This window comes from Tetrao urogallus (assembly GCF_951394365.1).
Source record: "Tetrao urogallus genome assembly, chromosome: 27".
Lineage (NCBI taxonomy): Eukaryota > Metazoa > Chordata > Aves > Galliformes > Phasianidae > Tetrao > Tetrao urogallus.
In genome coordinates, this window is record NC_136840.1 from 149532 (window position 1) to 169038 (window position 19507).

Below are 19507 nucleotides of genomic sequence, written 5' to 3' on the forward strand. Positions count from 1 at the left end.
TGCTGTGCCCCCTGAGCCCCCCGCACTCTCTGGGGGGCGATGGCAGCACCCCTCCGTGACCCCCCGCCCCCCTCAAGCTGTGGGCGCTGCCTGCCCCATTCACTGTGAAGGAGGAAGAGCGCGGTGCGGCGGCGGCCTTCCTCCCCCCTGGTTTGCTTTGGGATCAAGGACGCAGCAGCTGTTGGCCGCGGGTCAATAAAAGGGCTTTCTTTGGTGTCAGGACCCTGTGGGGCGCCCTGCTCCCTGTGCCCCCACCTGCAGCCCGTGGCTGAGGGTTGCTCTGCACCACTGGTGGCGTTTCGGTGCAGCGCTGGCATGGAGAGCGGCTTTCTAACAGCGGCCAGCGCTAATGAGGAACCCTTAATTAAGAGGAAGCTGAGCAGGATGTGTTCTGCAATGGATCAGAAACCGCAGGCTTGGGGGCATTGTTGGGGAGGAACGGGTGAGAGGAGGTTGATCAGCACAGGCAGGGTGGGCGGCACCAGGGGGGCTCAGGCTGCAGTGCCCCACTGCCTCCCGGTCACCTCAGCACCCACAGGTGCTGCTGGGCCACCTTGCCCCATGGCTGCCGTCCGCCCCCCGCTGTCCCCAGTCCCACATCCTTCGTTCCAACACTGCAGTGTGGCACAGGGTTCACACCATGCCTTTATTTGTGTGCTGTGAGGATGGCACGACGCTGACGGCGGGGACGTGGCACGGCAGCGTGGGCTTGGGGATGGCACTGAGAAGGGGTGGCATGGAATGGGGGTGGAGAGGGAGGTGGCACAGGGATGGCATGGCCATGCAGGTGGCATGGATGTGGCGAGGGAAATGGCGCGGGCTCAGAGATGGGGGGCACGGGGGCAGCATGGGGGCAGCATGGGCATGGAGATGGATCCAGGAAAGATGGGTGTGGGGATGGCGTGGCCTCCAGGATGGGTTGGCACTGGGATGGGATGCCAGAGAAATGGGGCTGGAGGTGGCAGCGGGGTGGCGTGGGGATGGAGACAGAGATGGCATGGGGGTGGAATGGCCTTGTAGATGGCAGGGGCTTAAAGAGAGGAGTGGGGACGGCATGGCCTCGGACACAGGGAGGGTGGGCTGATGGTGCAGGGCTGGGCTGGGCTTGGAGCTGGCACAGGACTGGAGGTGTGGGGAATACGGTGGGCGTGGGAGTGGGGTCACAGCCCGTCCCTGTGCCGCCCTGTGCCCACGGCGCCGCCTCACTTCCAACCGCTGAAGAACTGCTTGAAGAGCGGTGTCTCGCGGCCCTGCGGCAGGATTTCCACCTGCGGGACGACGATGGGGACGCGATGGGGATGGGGGGTCATGGCCCGTGCCCCCCAGGCCACCTCCACCCACCTGTGTGTGGGGCGAGTAGCCCATGCGGGCGATGGTCTGCTCGGCCACGCTGAGGGCCGCCTGCCGCTCCTGCTCGTTGGCTTTGCGCCCTGCAGATGGGGACGTCAGCGCTGCACAGGGGGGTGGCCCTGTCCCCTGCCCCATCCCCGGGCACCTTTCCACACATAGATCTTCCCCCCGGCGCCCGTGTCCAGCACGAAGCAGTCGTCAGGGCACAGCAGGCTCTGGTTGAAGGGGCAGCTCCGGGCCACTTCGCTCAGGTCCATGCGCCCCGTCGCGTCCGACACCTGGGGTGGTCACCGTGTCACCCCCACCCCACAGCCAGCACCGGCCCTTTGTCCCTGCTGCGACCGCCTCGCTGTCCCTCGGCCTTGCCCAGCCCCATGGCCAGCACAGCCCAAAGGATCCTACAATCACCTATGTTGGGAACGACCTTCATGTCACCAAGTCCAACCGCCAACCTGACCCTCAGTGCCATGTCCACACATCCCTTATGTACCCACAGCGAAGCCCTGGGTGTCCCAGGCCAGGCTGGACGGAGCTTTGGGCAACCTGACCCACTGCAGGGCAACCAGCCCACAGCACGGGGGTCCCCGAGCCCTGCCCAGCCCCACGCATCCCTCGTGCCTTGCCTTGTAGAGAACGGCCATCCCCGCCTTCCGATCGGCCGCCGCGTCCTCCTCAGGGCTGCTCTCCGTCAAGGTGGGCTTTGGGCCCAGCACCTGCAGCATCTCGGGGGGCTCCTCGCCATCCAGCACCGTCTCCAGGCGCGCTTTGCCGCCCCGCTCGCTGTCACGGATGGCTGCAGCCAGCTCCTGAGCCCGGCTGCGCTCCAGGACGTTGCTCTGCGCCCCGCACCACGTGAAGATGGCCTGGGGACAGGGATGGCAACGTGTGTCCAAGGCCACCCGAAGGGTCGTGTGCCCTGATGGATGGATGGATGGATGGATGGATGGATGGATGGATGGATGGATGGATGGATGCACAGCCGGAGGGACAGGCAGGCATTGCAACAGATGGACACCCAAAAAGATGGGTGAAGACCTCTGTGGAAGGACAGACAGACACCCAGAAGGACCACTAGACACACAGAAAGCCTAACAACCCTATGGGCTCATGGCTGTTTTGACAGACAGATACCCCAACAGAGGGACATCCAGAAGGACAGACAGACATCCCGGTAGATGGACTCCCAAATGGACAGGCGGACAAGTGGGAAAACAGTCAGACGCTGTTCTGGACAGATGGATGCTTTGACAGACAGACGCCCCAACAGAGGGACACACAGAAAGGCAGGTGAAGAACCCAACAGAGCAATACTCAGAACAGACACCCAGGAGAGCAGAACACCCAGATGGACAGCCGGACACCCCTATGGACACATGGATGCTCGACAGACAGACAGACGCCCCAACAGATGAACAGCCAGCAGGACAGCCAGCCTGCCTACAGATGGAGAGCCGCCCTGACGACCATAAGGACACCCAACGGACGGAGGGACACCCGGACGGACACACTGCACTTCCTGAACCACGCAGAAGGATCTGGGGGACAGGGAGGGGATGGCAGCGCCGCGGCCACGCACCTCTCCCAGGTCCAGGATGAAGCAGTCGCCGGTGTTGAAGCTGGCCCAGCTCAGGTCCCGCTCCGCGGCCCGGATGTTCCTGCGGCCCTTCACCTGGTACAGCCGGCGCACGGGGCCAGCGCTGCGCTGCGCCGCCTTGAAGGCCGAGTCCACGCCGCCCTCCTGCCGGCATGGCATGCTGAGCGCCCAGCACGGACACCGACCCACTGCTGGCACCCGCCGGCCCCACCAGGGCTACCCGAGATCCCCTCAGCGGCGCCCAGCTCCCATCAGGGCCACCCGACGGCCCGCTGGCGATGCCCGGTGCCCTTCAGGGTTACCCGAGAGCCCACGGGCGACGCTCATTGCTGAGCGGTGATGCCCAGCCCCACACCTGGTAGGTGATGCCGCGGGGGAAGTAGCCCATGAACTCATCGGACTCGTGGCCCTGCGCCTCGCGGTGGGTGACGGGCCGCTCGCCCAGCAGCGCGTTCAGCTGGGTGCTCAGCAGGGCGCAGCCGCCCCGCTCGTCCTGCGACGCCTCCCGGCCTGCGGTGGGCGACGACAGCTCAGCCGGACCCCCGCGTCCCCCGCCGCCCCGTCGCCGCATTGCTCACCGATCCAGAGGTGCAGGTGGGCTCGCTCCTCGGACCCCAGGTGCAGCACCAGGTAGGCGTCCCCGGAAAAGAAGACACCCCACGAGCTCTCGGGGACCGGCACCGGGCGCAGCTTCTCCACGCGCCAGATGTGCAGCCCAGGGCGGGTGGGCGCGGGGCCGAAGGGGGAACCGCTGCGGGGAGAGGGGCGTTGGTGAGGGGTCTTTGGGGTTATGGGGTGGGGGGAGGGTTTGGAGGGTGGGAGACCTTTTGGGGAGGGCCGTGTACATGGCGTCGGGAAGGCGGTGGACGGATGGACAGACAGCTGGAGAGACAGGTTGGCACCCCAAGAGGGAGATGGATGCCCTGATGGACAGAAGGACAGACAGAAGTGTGGTCAGACCCCCACCACAGACACCCTATGGACAGATGGATGCCCCCACAGACAGATGGACACCATCCCCCAACAGACCCCCCAATGGACAGATGGATGCCCCCAGCAGACAGATGGACACAACCCCCACCGCAGACACTCTGACGGACAGACAGACACCCCTGTGAGCCACACAGACGGACGGACACCTGGACAAACACAGAAGGAGAAGGAGAGGCAAAACACCCTGATGGACAGACAGGAGGACACCCGGACGGACGCCCAGACAAACAGGCGGACGCCCCAACAGCCGCGGGACACCCGGAAGCAGCAGTCAGACGCCGCTGACTCAAGCAGGAAAGGGTGCGGACGCCGGGAGGGGCTGGGGGGGCGGGTCTGGCCCTGCGCGTCCCCCCGCCCTGAGCGCGTGGCCACGGGGGGCTGCTGGCATGAGACCCCCAGCCGGGAGTCGGTGCGGCACGGGGTTCCTGGGGGTCCCGGAGCCCTGCTGGCGGGGGCGCTATGGGGACGCACCGGGGGGGGGGGGCTGTGCTGCGAATTCTAATGCGGGGGTCCGGGGGGTCGTGCTGGAGAGGGAGCTCCTGTACTGGGATTGCTGGATGGGGCGACTGGAAGTGGGGGGGGGGGCTGCATTGATACTGGGGGGAGGGGCAGCACCGGGGGGACCGGGGAGCGTCGGGTGAACTGGGGGCACCGGGAAGTTACTGGGAGGAACTGGGAAGCTGTGGTCGCCACACGGCAGCCCCCCTCGCCCGCCACCCCCGCCGCGGCGCGTCTGGGCGCTGAGTCACAGCCGGGCTGGGGGCCACGCGTGTGACGAGCGCGGGGGGGCTCGGCCACGTGGCTCGGCCTCCGTGGGGCCCGGGGAGCCTGCGGGGCCCGGTGGAGGGACTGGGGGAGCGGGATGGGGACAACGGGGGTGACCCCGATGCTGGGCGACACCCAGGGGTGGTCCTGAGCCCGGTGCCAATGCAGGGACGGCGCCGTGCCCGCTCCCGTGCGGCGCCGGTGCCACGGAGAGCCGGTCCTGAGCGGCGCGAGGGAGCGGGGAGCGGTGCTGTGCGGTGCTGTGCGATGCTGTGAGGCGCTGTGCGGTGCTGCTGCCCTGCGGTGCCCGTGCAGCACCGACGCGATGGAGCGCAGTGGCAGCGCAGTGCTGTGCAGTGCCAAGGGCAGGGCTGCACCCCTGCAGCGCCAGTGCAATGCCAGTGCAGTGGCAGTATGCTGTGAGTGCGATACCAGCGCGATATCAGTGCGATACCAGCGCGATACCAGCGCGATACCAGCGCGATGCCCTCGCAGCTCCTTCGCACGCCCTCGTACCGCTCCGGCCCGCGCCGGTCCCCCCGCAGGGCGGTGCCGCCCCTCCCCCCCCCCATCCCGTCCCGTCCCGTCCCGCTCCGCCCGGTGCCGCTCCGCCATGCCGCCCCGCTCCGCCGCTTTTCTCCCGCTGCTGCTGCTGCTCCCGCTGCTGCCCGGGGCCGGGCCGGGCCCCGCCGCTCCCGCACTGACGGACGCGGAGATCGAAGAGTTCCTGCGCGGTTTCCTGGCGCCCGTGGACGGCGTTGCGGGAGGGGATGGCAGCGATGTGCGGCTCGGAGCTCAGCCCGGGACCGACGGGGAGCGGGGAGCGGGGAACGGCGGTGAGCGCGGGGCGGGGGGGTACGGGGGGCTGGGGGAAAGGGTGACGGGATGGGGGTCGTGGGTTGGGAAGGGGGCTGGGGGGAGGGTGATGGAGTGGGGGACGCTGGGATGGGGGTAATGGGATGGAAGTGATGGGATGGGGGTCGTGGGGTGGGAGCAAAGGGGTGGAGGGAGTTGGGAAAGTGGTAACGGGATGGGGATAATGGAGTGGGAACGGGGGACTGGGGGAGAGGGACTGGGATGGGGAAATGGGATGGAGGGAGCTGGGAGAGGTAGTAGGATGGGGAAAATGGGGTGGTAATGGGCGGCTGGGGGGGGGAGGGAATGGGGTGGGGGTAATGGGATGGAAGCGATGGGATGGGGGTAATGGGGTGGGGGATAATGGGATGGGGGTGATGGGGTGGGGGATAATGGGGTGTGAAGGGGTGGGGGGAACTGGTGTGGGGGTAATGGGATGGAAATGATCGGATGGGTGTAATGGGATGGGGGTAATGGAGTGTGGGGCACTGGAGTGGTGGAACTGGGATGAGAGGAACTGGAATGAGGACACTGGGATGGGGGAGAATTGAGGTGGGGGCACTGAGATGAAGGGAACTGGGATGAGGGGAGCCAAGATGAGAGCACTGGGATGGGGGTAATGACACGGGGGGAACTGGGGGGGGATGTGAAACGAGGCGGGGTGAAATGAGATTGACAGAACTGGAAGTGCTGGGCAGGGCTGGGGGCACTGAGCAGGGGCACAGGGAGGGTTGGGGGCACTTGGCAGGGGGTGCCTCCATCCCACCCTGCTCCCACAGAGCCCCCGCAGCGGCTGACGGAGCCTGAGGAACCCAAGAAGCCCAAGAAGGACAAAGGGCCCAAGCCCACCAAGAAACCCAAAGAGAGAGCCCGGGGTTCCAAGAAGGACAGGGACAGGGACAGGGACAGGGACAGGGACAAGAAGGCTGACAGGGAGAAGCCCCCCAAGAAACCCAAGGAGAAGACCCCCAAAGGCTCCGAAAAGCCCCCCAAGGGCTCCAAAAAGCCCAAAGAGAAATCCCCCAAGGAGAAGCCCCCCAAGGAAAAGCCCCCCAAAGAGAAACGCCCCAAGGCCACCAAGAAGCCCCTGGACACGAGGCCACCGCAGCCACCCGACACCCCCTGGGAGCCCCCCACAGCCCCACAGCCCCCGCGGGGTGAGGACGGACCGGGGACATCGCTGTCTGTGGGGCAGCCGTGGGTCCCCGAGGAGAAGGAGGAGGAGGAGGAGGATGGCAGAGAGCGAGGTGAGCGGGGGGGGCACCAAGGGGCTCCGTGGGGGCAAAGCGCAATGCCGGCCGTGTCCCACCCCACACCCCCCGTGTCCCCGTCCCCAGAGGAGCTGGAGGAGCGGCCAACCCAGCGCTGGGAGTGGGGCCGGGAGGATCGGCGCCCTGAGCCTGAGGCAGGTGAGAGCCACCCCGTGTCACCACCTCCCCGTGCCCTGCTGCCGTGTCCCTCATCTCCGGGACACCTCCCCCCATCCTGACGTCACCCCCGACCTCCGTGTCCCACGTCCCCGTGTCACCCTGCAGAGGTCCCTGAGGAGCCGGAGCCGCCGACGCTGGATTACAACGAGCAGCTGGAGCGGGAGGACTATGAGGACTGTACGGCGCTGGGGCTCACGGGGCACCGTGGGGTCTCACCCCCTCACGGCCCCGCCATCAGTGTCCCCCTCTGTCCCCAGTTGAGTACATCCGGCGGCAGCAGAAGCCCCGCAAACCCCCAAACAGGAGGAAACCCGACCGGGTCTGGCCCCAACCGGAGACGGCAGCGCGTCAGTGCGGGGACACGGGCTGGGGGCGACCCCAGGGCTGGGAGTGGGGTTTGGGGTCACCAGGGATGGGGGGGGCATGGGGACGTCCTGGTGTGGGGGGTGCAGGGAGCCCCATGGAGGCATGGCAGTCCTGCAGGGGTCATCGATGGGGACGTGGAGGTCCCTTATGTGGGCATTAGGACTCTATAAGGGCATGGGGACCTCTAGAGGTATAGGGATCCCATAGGGATGGTGGGTTCCTGCATGGAAATGGGGACACTAAACAACAGGAAACCCTATAGGTCCAGGGGGACCCTACAGGAGCAGGGGGATCCCATGGGACATCTAGATTCCTGCAGGGGCATGGAGACTCCATGGGGGTTACAGGGATCCTATGGGATGTGAACATCCCACAGGGTTCCTGCAGGGACATGGGGACCCCATAATGGCATGTGAACTCAGCAGGGACAGGAGAACCTCACAGGAGCTGTAGGAATCCTGTAGGGATATGCAGGTTTCTGCAGGACGTGGGGACCCTATAGGGGCTATAGAGGATCCCAAAGGGACACGGAGGAGCCCGTGGGAGTGTAGGGATCTCATGGAGATAGGGGAAACCCTTCAGGGATGTGGGGACCCCCTGTGGTAAGGGGGGGCCTCACAGTAGCATGAAGACACTGTAGAGACACGCTGACCCTGCAGGGGCATAGGGGACCCCATAGGCACCCCAAACCCTTTGCCCATCCCCAGCCACACCAGAGGAGCCCCCCGCACCGCTGCCCGGCCCCGTGACCGAGCGCGACTACGAGGAGGGCTGGGAGCGACCCGACTACGATGACTGTGAGTGACCCCCGGCCCCATCCCCTGCTCCCAGGGGGCTCTGAGGGGTCCCCAGGGGCATCCCAGCCCCTCACTACCATCCCCACCCCATAGTCGACTACGGGCTGCTCCCACCGCCCAAGCCCAAGAAGCAACCGGAGAAAGAGGAGGAGATGGAGACAGATGAGGAGAAGTTGAAGCCCTGTGAGAGGCAGTGGCACAGCCCTGTCCCCATCTCTGTCTGTCCTGTTTTTGTCCCTGTCTGATTCCTGTCCCTGTCCCGTCCTTGTCCTTGTCCCTGTACCATCCCTACTCCTTTCCCATTCCCACATCTGTCCCTGTCCCATCGCTGTCCCCGTTCCCGTCCCTTATGACTGCTTTCCCACCAGGGAAGCCCAAGAAGGGTGGCAGCAGCAAGGAGGAGGAGGAGGATCCGTGGGCAGAGGAGAAGGGCCGGGACAGCAAAGGTGGGTGCCCCCAACCCTGCGTCCCCACTCAGCCTGTGCCCCCCTCACCGTGCGCCTTTCCTCTAGGAAAACCCAAAAAGCCAGGTGGGAAGAAGTGGGAGCCAGATGAGGATGAGTGGGCAGCACCGGAGGAGAAGACGAGTGAGTGTTCCCATCCCTGTGTGCGGGGACGCTGCGCTGCAGTGCCACGGCCTTCCCGTCCCCTGTCCCCACAGGGTGCCCTCCCATCGGCATGGAGTCCCACCGTGTGGAGGATGACCAGATCCTGGCCTCTTCCATGCTGCGCCACGGGCTGGGTGCGCAGCGCGGCCGCCTCAACATGCAGGTGGGCGTCCATCCCGTCCCCATCCCATATCCACCTTCTCCCCCATCCCATCCCATCCCATCCCATCCCATCCCATCCCATCCCATCCCATCCCATCCCATCCCATCCCATCCCATCCCTACCCGTGTTCCCATTCCTATCCCATCCCATTCTACCCCTGTCCTCATTCCATCATCACCCCATTGCTATCAGTCCCTATCCTGTTCTACCCCACTGTCATCCCATCCTCACCCCATCACTGTCTCAATCCCTTTCCCTGTTTCCTTCCCATCCCACCGTGACCCCATCGCTATTTTGGTCCCTATCCCCATTCCCATTTCATCTCACCCCATCCCATCATCACCGCATTGCCATCTCCATCCCCATCCCGTCTCCATTCCCATCCCCATCCCTGTCCCCTCCTCACCCCATCCGTGTCCCCTTGCTGTCCCCAGGCGGGTCCCAACGAGGACGATTTCTTTGACGGTGCGTGGTGTGCAGAGGACGACAGCCGCGCGCACTGGCTGGAGGTGGACACGCGTCGCACCACCAAGTTCACCGGCGTCATCACCCAGGGACGGGACTCCCAGATCCAGTACGGGGCCGGCGGGTGGCGGGGGCCGGCGGGGCCGAGGGGTGGCACTGCGGGGTCCCACGCCGTCCCCTCCGTCCCTCCCACAGCGAGGACTTCGTCACCAGCTTCTATGTGGGCTTCAGCAACGACAGTCAGAACTGGGTGATGTACACCAACGGCTACGAGGAGATGGTAGGGGGGGGGCGCGGGGTGACGCGGGGATGCGATGGGGACGCGGTGCCACCCTGCTGTGCCCCATCGCAGAAGTTCTATGGCAACGTGGACAAGGACACGCCGGTGCTGACCGAGTTCCCCGAGCCCATGGTGGCGCGTTACATCCGCGTGTACCCGCAGACGTGGAACGGCAGCCTGTGCCTGCGGCTGGAGGTGCTGGGCTGTCCTCTCTCCCGTGAGTGGCATCGGGGAGGGGACACGGGGGCCGTGGACCTCGGGGCGCCGTGGCCACATCGCTGTCCCCGCAGCTATCAGCAGTTACTACGCGCAGCAGAACGAGGTGACATCAGCCGACAACCTGGACTTCCGTCACCACAGCTACAAGGACATGAGGCAGGTGGGTTTGGTGGCGCCGTCCCAGACGCGTCCCCGCGCCGCCTCCCAGCGCCCGTCCTCTCCCTCTCCCCCCGCAGCTGATGAAGGTGGTGAACGAGGAGTGCCCCACCATCACCCGCATCTACAACATCGGCAAGAGCTCGCGGGGGCTGAAAATTTACGCCATGGAGATCTCTGACAACCCGGGGGAGCATGAGACGGGTGAGGGGGGGCGTAGGGACCCGGAGGTGGCCGTGCCCTGAGTTCTGTCACTGCCGTCCCGCGCCTTAGGAGCCCTGACACCAATCCTGTCCCACTGCAGCAACGGCCAAAGCCTTACCTGACATTAACCCTACCCTCCCCTAATCCCAAATACAACCCTAACCCTAACCAAAGCACTAACCTCAACTCCAAATCTAAACCTAACCGTTATCCTAAACCCAACCAACCCTAAAACCAACCCTAACTTTCGCCCTAAAGCTGAGCTTTAACCCTGCTATACCTAACCCCGATGTTGGCCTAACCCACAGCTCAACCCTAACCCTAAGCACTAGCCCTGTTACCTATGTGCTAACACCAAACCCTTACCCTAATTGCAAACTTTAACCCTAAATATTATCCAAACTCTAAAGCTAACCCTAATCCTAACCCTAAACCTAAAACTAACTCTAGCCCTAGCCTTAACCCTGACCCTAAAGCTAACACTAGCCCTAAAGCTAACCCCAACCCTAACTGTGACCCTAAATCCACAGCCAACCCTCACCCTAGCCCTAAAGCTGACCCTAACCCTAACTCTGACCCCAAAACCAACCCAGGCCCTGATCCTACCAGTGGCCCCATACGCAGTAGGGCTGAGCTCACCCCCAGCCCCACACACCCCGCACCCACGGCTCCCCGCAGGAGAGCCCGAGTTCCGCTACACGGCGGGGCTGCATGGCAACGAGGCGCTGGGCCGCGAGCTGCTGCTGCTGCTGATGCAGTTCCTGTGCAAGGAGTACCAGGATGGCAACCCCCGCGTGCGCAGCCTGGTCACCGAGACGCGCATCCACCTCGTGCCAGCGCTCAACCCCGACGGCTACGAGCTGGCACAGGAGGCGGTGAGGGCGGGGGGCTGCGCGTGGTGGCACTGCGGAGGTGGTGGCTTTGGGGTGGTGGTGGTACTGGAGCGGTGGCACTGGGTGGTAGCTGTGGAACGGTAGCACCGGGATGCTGGAACCATGGTGGTGGCATTGGGATGATGGTGGCACTGGGATGGTGGCACTGGGATGGTAGACATGGGATGGTGGAGGCATTGGAGTGCTGGTGGCACTGGGATGGTAGCACTCACAGGTGGTGGCGGTGAGATGATTGTGGCAGTCGGATGTTGGTGACCCTGAGATGGTGACACTGGATGATGGTGGCACTGGGCTGGTGGCCATGGAATGGTGGGGGAATTGGGATGGTAGCACTGGGATGGTGGCTGGGGGACGATGCTGGCACTGGGGTGGTGGCAGGGGGATGTTGGTGGGACTGAGGTAGTGGCACTGGGATGCTGGCACCAGGATGGTGGTGGCACTGGGGCAGCAGCAATGGGATGGTGGTGGCACTGGTATGGCGACAGCATTGGGATGGTGGCAGTGGGACGGAGGTGGCGGCAACGGGGTGGGAGTTGCGCTGGGGTCGTGGCAATAGGACAGCAGTGGCATTGGGATGGTGGCACTGAGACAGCGGTGTCACGTGGGAGGTGTTGAAACGGGGCAGCGGTGGCACCAGCGGTGGCAGTGGGACGATGGCGGCGCGGGGGCAGCGGTGGCACCATGGGGCCGTCGCCGCTCCCTCAGGGCTCCGAGCTGGGCAACTGGGCGCTGGGCCACTGGACGGAGGAGGGCTTCGACCTGTTTGAGAACTTCCCCGACCTGACGTCCCCGCTGTGGGCAGCCGAGGAGCGGCAGTTGGTGCCGCACCGCTTCCCCGGCCACCACATCCCCGTCCCGGAGCACTACCTGCAGGACGCCGCGGTGAGCGCCCGCCCGCCTCGTGAGCACGGCGGTGGCACGGCGGGACGGGTGGCACGGCGTCCCCTCTCCAGGTGGCCGTGGAGACACGAGCCGTCATGGCCTGGATGGAGAAGAACCCCTTCGTGCTGGGAGCCAACCTGCAGGGCGGGGAGAAGTTGGTCTCCTTCCCCTTCGACGCAGCGCGGCCCCACAGCGAGAGCCCCGCAGCCCCGCGCCCGCCGGACGAGGACGAGGACGGCGAGCAGCCCGAGGTGCACGAGACGCCCGACCACGCCGTGTTCCGCTGGCTGGCCATCTCCTACGCCTCGGCGCACCTCACCATGACGGAGACCTTCCGCGGGGGCTGCCACGCGCAGGACGTCACCGACGCCATGGGCATCGTGCAGGGGGCCAAGTGGCGGCCGCGGGCCGGCAGTAAGTGGGCGCCCAGGCGGAGCCCCTTGGACTCTCTGAGGAGACGTTCCCACCTCAGGGTGCCGCTGTGAGCCGGGGGTGGGGGAGGCGGTGACCCGCAGCGCCGATCCCACGGGGATTTCGGCAGGCATGAATGACTTCAGCTACCTGCACACCAACTGCCTGGAGCTCTCCATCTACCTGGGCTGCGACAAGTTCCCCCACGAGAGCGAGCTGCAGCAGGAGTGGGAGAACAACAAGGAGTCACTGCTCACCTTCATGGAGCAGGTAGGCACGGGGAGGCGGCGCCGGGAGCTGGCCGTCGTCCCCTCGCACCGAACGCGCTGCCCTCGTCCCCTTGTGCGCAGACCCACCGCGGGATCAAGGGTTTGGTGACCGACCAGCAGGGAGAGCCCATCGCCAACGCCACCATCGTGGTGAGCGGCATCAAGCACAGCATCAGGACAGGTAGGAGCCGGGCCGGGGCGCCACGGGCTGCGGCACGGCGGCCCTCGGACCCCGCGGCCCCTCACCCCTCGGCACCGCAGCCAGCGGCGGCGACTACTGGCGCATCCTGAACCCGGGCGAGTACCGCGTGTCGGCGCGGGCCGAGGGCTACAACCCCAGCACGAAGACCTGCAGCGTCTTCTACGACATCGGCGCCACGCAGTGCAACTTCGTGCTGGCGCGCTCCAACTGGAAGCGCATCCGCGAGATCATGGCCATGAACGGGAACCGGCCCATCCGCCGCGTGGTGCCCGGCCGCCCCATGACGCTCCGCGAGCGCCTGCGGCTGCGCCAGCGACTGCGGCTCCGGCAGCGGCTCCGCGAGCGGATGAGGCTGCGGCGGCTGAACGCCACCGCCGGCCCCGCCGCCCTCCCCACCGCCCCGCCCCCCCGCACGGTGCTGCCCACGTTCAGCAGCACCACGAACGCGCCGTGGAGCCAGGAGCCGCCCACGGCGGGCACCTGGGAGATGGAGACCGAGACGGAGGTGGTGACCGAGCTGGTGACGGTGACGGAGGTGTGGGACGAGGGCACGGGGACGGCGCGGCCCTTCACCACCGCGGAGACCTACACCGTGAACTTTGGCGACTAGGGGACGCCCGGCCCCTCGCTCCGCCTCCCGGCGCTCCGCGTGGGCACCGTGCGCGCTCCCGGAGCCCCGGGGCGGCCGGGCACACAGACGCGCGTCCCCGCGCCCGGGCACGGATGAAGCAGGGCAGGGCCCTGGCGTGGTTTTGTTACACAAATAAACAAAGCTGTATTGGTAGCAGCACTGCATTGCTTCTCCCACCGTACGGCGCAGGAGGGCGGTGAGGTGACGTCCGCGCTGCGCTGTCACTGCCCCACCTCCATGTCGCTGTCATCCTCGGCACCAAAGACGGAGAAGCTGATGGGCTGGCAGCTGAGGTCGCGCAGGTTGACGAGGCAGGCGGTCTGCGTGGCACTGAAGGCCGGCACTGCCACCAGCAGCACCCGCTGCCCATCCTCCCCTGCAGGACAGGCGGGCGTCAAACGTGAGCGGGGACGGGGACGGGCAGCAGCTGTCCATCACCCACCTGTCAGCAGCTTGGACTGGAACCTGGGCGCGTTGCCGCAGAAGTAGACGTGTGGGCAGTCGGTGAGGATGAAGGGATCCGAGTTGTAGAAGGGGTAGCAGCCTGGAGGAGCAGAGTGAGCTGCGGAATCCGACCCCGCACCCACTGCGTGGCACTGGGACCCGCAGCCCCTTACCCAGCGTGTCGGGGGCCGTGGGGCTGATGTGCCCCGCCAGCAGCGTCCACTCCAGGATCTCCAGGTAGTCGTCCATGCTGCTGTACTTGAAGATGTCGCTGATGTTTTGCCCCGACGTCCCCAAGAACCTGGATTTTGAGGGCGGATCTGTACTCAGCACAACCTACAGCAGAGTCCTGTGCCGCCAGCGGCATCCCAGCCTGGGTGACGCTCCGTGCCTCACCGGACACCGTCCACGTCAGCCTGGTAAGGGTTGGTGACGAGCTGCAGCGTGGGGTAGACGCTGGAGAGGGGCAGCATGCAGCGGTGCAGCGGCTGCTGCGGCAGCGTGTAGTTGGTGGGGTCGAACTCCCCAGGCATCACGTCCACAGGCACGGAGCTCTGCAGGCACAGCAGGGCTGTTGGGGGCCCGAGGGGCTGCGGGAGCCGCTCCGCCAGCCCAGGCACTCACACAGAGCTGCAGCAGGATCTCGTCCAGCATCTTCACCGCCTCCACGCTGGCAGCTTGCGTCTTCTTGGTCAAATACTTGGCCTGCAGCAGCGAGGATGCGGTGAGGAGCACGATCTCTCTCCATCCCTCCCTCCCTCCTGCTGGGCCCCCCACTGTCACCATACCTTGTGCAGGCTGTCGCGGCTCTGCGTGCTCTGGCTCAGAAGGTTCCCAGCCAGCAGGACGCGGGAGATGAGCGCAGCACAGCTCTGCTGGCCCTCAGCACCCAGCTGCCCCGTCACCGCGTCCACCAGCAGCTGAGTGCCCAGCAGGGACTCGCCGCTGCCGCTGCCCAACCCCAGCCCTGAGGCCAGCAGCACAAACCTGGGCGGGCAGAAGGCTGCAGCCCCCATTGCGTCCCTCCGGACGGATGGGACGAATGGTCCCCGGGGCCGTGTGGGGACACACAGGGGACGCCACAAGGACTCACCTGTCGGCGCTGGGTCCCTGCCACGGCAGCTGTGGGGGCAGGTGGGCGAAGCAGTGCTCCTCCACCAGGAACTTGCCATCCTCCTGCTCGTGGCCATACACGGCCAGCACAGCGCCTGTAGCGGGTGGGGGGCACTCAGCCTCACCGCGGCTCTCCGGGCCGCCACCACCCGTGCGTCCCCTACCTGTCACCAGCCTCGATGCCTCAATGCTCCCCGTCAGCTTGATGCGCTGCAGCTCGTCCTCCAGCACCAGCTCGTCCGACGGGTCCACGTATTTGGCCAGGGGGGGCTGCGGCACCAGGTTGTGCTGGGGGGACACGACAAGAGCGGGACCCCGGGTTCGTGGGGTGTGTGGCCTGTGCCGGGGCTGCTCTCCAGCTGCGTGCCGGCGCCGGGCTGCTTTCACTTAGCGTGCCGCCAGCGCGGCGGCCAAGGAGGAAGCAGCAGGGCGGGGGGGGTCACCCTACCTCCTCATTGATCTCCTGCAGGATGGAGGGCTGCAGCCGCATGGCCTTGAAGAGCGTCCCCACCACGCAGCACCGTTCGCCTGCCTGCAGCTGGCACAGCTTCCGCAGCAGCACGCCATCACCTGCGGGGCCGCGCGGCTCAGCCTGCACCCATCACTTCCCCCCTCCACCGCGCTGCGACTGCTCCCCAAAATGCCCCCCCGGAACTTCGAGGCCTCCGGAGCAAACCCCTCATCCTGCTTCAGTGCTGGGAAAGCAGCCATCGAAGGGTGTCCCCGTGTCTGGGGTCTCCCTCCAGGCTTTGTCACCCCGCTGGGTTTTGGGGTGGGAAGTACGAGGGTGAGCAATGCGCCAGTCCCACAGACAGAAAGGGTGAGGGTTTGGCACTGGGATAGGATGAGAGGGGGGAGATGGGGACTGGGAACGGCACCAGCAACGCCAGGAATGCGACTGCCTGGAGGCAGGAAGCGGCGTGCTGAGCCGAGCAGCTCCAACCCCCGCTCCGTGTGCCTGGGGGGCAGCTGGGCGTTCCAAAAAGAAAAACAATCCCAGAAATACGCTGCACGCCGCGGGACAATGGGACAGCAAGTCGGGGTCCCCCTGGGGAGAAAGGAAAAGCGGGGAGCAGCGAAGGACTGAGGGCCGGGGGGGCGCTCACCCCATCGGAGCCGTGCCTGCTGCTCCAGGCGGGGCCGCATGCACAGCAGCCGCGTGGCGTAGAGGTGCGCGTACTGCCGGCCAAAGCTGCGCTCCCCCAGGCGGAAGGGCTGCGAACGGTCGGCAAAGTTGCTGCCGGCGCGGGCAAAGGTGGGGGGCTCGGCCGAGGGGGGGCCCAGCAGGGTGTGCCCCGGTGGGGGGGTGACCTCTGAGAACATGGCTGCAGGGCTGCAAGGGGAAGGGGAGCGTGAGGAAACGTGCCCCAAATGCACACGATGTCTCCCGAACGGTGCTCCCCGTCACTCTGCGGCACCTTAAGGACCCGAAATTCCCCCCCCCCAAATAACTCCATGGTACCCGAATGCCCCCCGAAGATTCCCTGGCACCTGAACCCTCCTCCAAATCACACCCTGGCACCTAAAGCCCCCGAAGATGCTCCTTAACTTGCTGCCTGGCATCTGAAATCCCCAAACTGCCCCTCCAGTCAATCCCTGGCACCTGCCCCCCCCCCCCCCGCAGTCACTCCCTGGTGCTCAAATTCCCCCAAGGTCCCTCAGTGTCACTCCCTGGCAGATGAAGCCCCTCAAAACACCCCTTCAGCTCTCTGGCAACTGAAAAACCCCCAAAGTGCCCCAAGAATCCCCCCGACACCCAATAACCCCCAACCCCCCCCTCAGGTCACTCATTGGTATCTGCAGCCCTCTCAGATGACCCCCCCCCCATCGCTCCGCAGCCCCCGCACTGCCCTCCAAATCACCCCCGACAATCTAACCCACCCCAGATCTCCCCCTGTACCCGAATCTCCCCAGAGGACCCCCGCCAATCGCTCAGTGCCACCTAAAGCCTCCGGTTGCCCCCTGCTCTCCCCCCGGCCCCTGAACCCCCCCAGAATCGCCCCCGGTACCCACAGCCCCCCCACCCCCCCCGGTACACAAAGGCCCCGTGAACCCCCCGCACACAACCCGGGACCCCCACCAGACACCCCGGGCTCCCGCTACGACCCTCCCCCACGGTGACGTACGGGGTCAGAGGTCAGAGGTCACGGGGGGGGCCGCCGCCTCCTCGCGGCGCGGAGGGCATCGGGGGCGAGGGGGGGATACGGAATGGCGCGAACTCGGGGAGCGGAAGTGGCATAACCGCGGGGCGGAAGTGGCGTCAGAGCGGCGCGGCGCCATGGTAACCGCGGTGGCCGCGGGGGCGCTGTTGCCATGGTAACAGTGGGGGCCCGGGCCTGCATCCCGCGGCCCGCGCTGACCTCGCGACCCCACGGATCCGCCGGGCCCTAGGGAGCGCAGCCGAGCCCCGCGCGAACCGTCCGCTCGGGGGATGAGCGCCGGGCCCGTGTGACCTGAGCCCCGCGTGGGGCCTGAGGGCAGGACGGCATCACCCCGCACCGCTGCGTCTGCGGGGCCGCGCAGCGAGCAGGGCCCGGTGTGCCCCCCTCCCTCCCCTCTTCCTGCCGCGGTGACGCTCGGGGCGGAGGTGAGGGGCGGAGGTGTGGGGCAGAGAATCGGTCCCTCTCCATTTTAAGGCCTCATTGGGTTTTCTCCACGCTGAGTGGCTCAGCCGTCCCCGTCGCACGGCCGCAGGGGCTATAAAGGCACGGGGTGGGACGCGGGGCTGAAACCAGCGCTAAGGGACGGCATGGCTGCTGCGCTCATCGTGCTGCTGGCCCTGGGGGCTGGTATGGGGCTGCGGGCCTGGGGACGGCACCTGGGGGTGGGGGGCTGAGGGACGCGTAGGGAAAATGTGGGAATGGGGACATAGGGCCAGGTTTTAGCATGGGGACATGGAGATAGTGGAGATGGGGCATGGGGAAGGGGTCTGTGTGGGGACCTGGGGACGGCAGGGATGGTGATGTGCAATGGGGTCAGGAGAGCACGGGCACAGGGTGGGGGCACACGGGGATGTCAGTGATCGCTGTGTGCCCCAGCCCACCCTGGGGTGGCTGTGGGGCAGCGTGGTGACACCCCTGCACCTCCAGCTGTGCAGGTGGCAGTGACTGAGCTGCCGCATGATGAGCACCAGGCCGTGGCTGCTGGGAGCCGCTGGGAGCAGCAATGGCACCTGCTGGGGGACAGCTCAGCTGTGGTGAGGATGCGCCCTGGCCATGGGGCACGTTGTGGGGCAGCCCTACACTGGGTCGGGACACGGGGTGGGAGACCCCCTGAGGGTCTGTGTTGTCCGCACAGTGGGACGCAGATGAAGGAGATGCAATGGGACCGGGCAGGGGGATTAAATGCAGAGCCTGCATCGCTCTGGTGAAGAAGCTGCAGAAGATTGTAGGTGACGACCCTGATGAGGTGAGTGGGGTGTGCGGGGTCCTGGAGGAGTCGGGGGGCCCAGCGGCTGCAGTCCCACTGACACCATGGGGCCGGGACCCACAGGAGGCCATCAACACAGCGCTGGACAAGGTGTGCGGTGCAGAGAAACGCCAGAAGAACATCTGCAGGCAGCTGGTGAAGAAGCTCCGGCAGCAGCTCAGCGATGCGCTGCAAGATGACGACGATCCCCGCTCTGTGTGCACCACCCTGGGGATGTGCAAGGGCTGAGCGCGGCCAGAGCCCACATCCTGCGCCCCACATCCTGTGCCAGAGCCCCACATCCTGTGCGCAGACCCCACATCCTGCATGTGGACCCCAAAACGCAGACCCACAGCCCCGTCCCAGCCCTCCTTCCGCTCCCTGTTCCCATGCAACAAAGCCGCTCACCTCTTCTGTCGCCCCTTCGATTTGGGTTTTATTTGGCCGTGGGAGCTCTGGGGATGGGGGGCTGACTTGTGGGGACCTCAATGATGGAGCTATGGGGGGCAGGTGGGGGCTTTGGGGACGGGGTCCCTGTGGGGACGTGGGGGTGGTGTGGTGATGGAGGAGATGCGGCGATGGGGGCCAGGCTGAGCCCAGTGGATCCCATCCTGTTGCTCCCAGCCAATCAAAGCACAGGAGATCCTTTTTTTTGGCCACAGCGCATGAGAGCACAGGAGTTGCTGCAGCTTTTGGGACCGATCAGAGCATGGCATCCCATGGCGGGGGCCGCCTGCTCCTTCCCAGACCCCAGGTTGCCCCCAGATGACGCCTGCCCCTGGGAGGCCCCCATACCCTGGGGTGCCACTCGGCAGCCCCAAACCCCCAGGGGGTCCCCAGCCCCACGGGCTTCATCCTGATGTGTCACCCCACAGAGACCCTGCGCTGCAGACCCCTGCGGGACACCCGAGGTGCCCTCATAACCCCCGTGGGATCACCAGACCGGGGGCCCCCCATTTTTAGCCCCACGATGATTGCTCCGAGCTCCACGAGGCGGCACATGTCACCA

General features: G+C 66.1%; 4 protein-coding genes across 4 annotated transcripts; 2 read left to right on the forward strand and 2 right to left on the reverse strand.

Moving 5' to 3' along the window:
- Positions 1–1202: 1202 nt before the first annotated feature.
- CAPG (capping actin protein, gelsolin like) lies at positions 1203–5317 on the reverse strand (the record flags this gene model as incomplete). The annotated part of the gene is made up of 8 exons (XM_079547493.1): positions 1203–1268; positions 1342–1430; positions 1496–1628; positions 1974–2213; positions 2927–3088; positions 3300–3454; positions 3523–3724; positions 4601–5317. The coding sequence occupies 8 exons, from the start codon at positions 5315–5317 to the stop codon at positions 1203–1205; spliced, it is 1764 nt and encodes a 587-aa protein (XP_079403619.1).
- Positions 5316–13512, forward strand: AEBP1 (AE binding protein 1; the record flags this gene model as incomplete). The annotated part of the gene is made up of 21 exons (XM_079547494.1): positions 5316–5538; positions 6337–6804; positions 6895–6966; positions 7093–7164; positions 7245–7334; positions 8061–8150; positions 8244–8333; positions 8519–8596; positions 8663–8737; positions 8812–8921; positions 9356–9495; positions 9582–9666; positions 9739–9883; positions 9957–10045; positions 10122–10245; positions 10924–11120; positions 11844–12020; positions 12092–12434; positions 12562–12701; positions 12782–12881; positions 12962–13512. 21 exons carry the CDS (start codon positions 5316–5318, stop codon positions 13510–13512), a joined length of 3459 nt encoding a protein of 1152 aa, XP_079403620.1.
- Positions 13513–13754: 242 nt separating this feature from the next.
- Positions 13755–17432, reverse strand: POLD2 (DNA polymerase delta 2, accessory subunit; the record flags this gene model as incomplete). The annotated part of the gene is made up of 12 exons (XM_079547495.1): positions 13755–13909; positions 13976–14077; positions 14151–14278; positions 14374–14531; positions 14602–14682; positions 14766–14964; positions 15071–15185; positions 15255–15378; positions 15539–15660; positions 16197–16423; positions 16553–16693; positions 17296–17432. 12 exons carry the CDS (start codon positions 17430–17432, stop codon positions 13755–13757), a joined length of 1689 nt encoding a protein of 562 aa, XP_079403621.1.
- A 407-nt stretch (positions 17433–17839) lies between these two features.
- LOC306956017 (saposin-C-like) lies at positions 17840–18747 on the forward strand (the record flags this gene model as incomplete). The annotated part of the gene is made up of 4 exons (XM_079547412.1): positions 17840–17879; positions 18180–18286; positions 18388–18498; positions 18583–18747. The coding sequence occupies 4 exons, from the start codon at positions 17840–17842 to the stop codon at positions 18745–18747; spliced, it is 423 nt and encodes a 140-aa protein (XP_079403538.1).
- Positions 18748–19507: the final 760 nt, after the last annotated feature.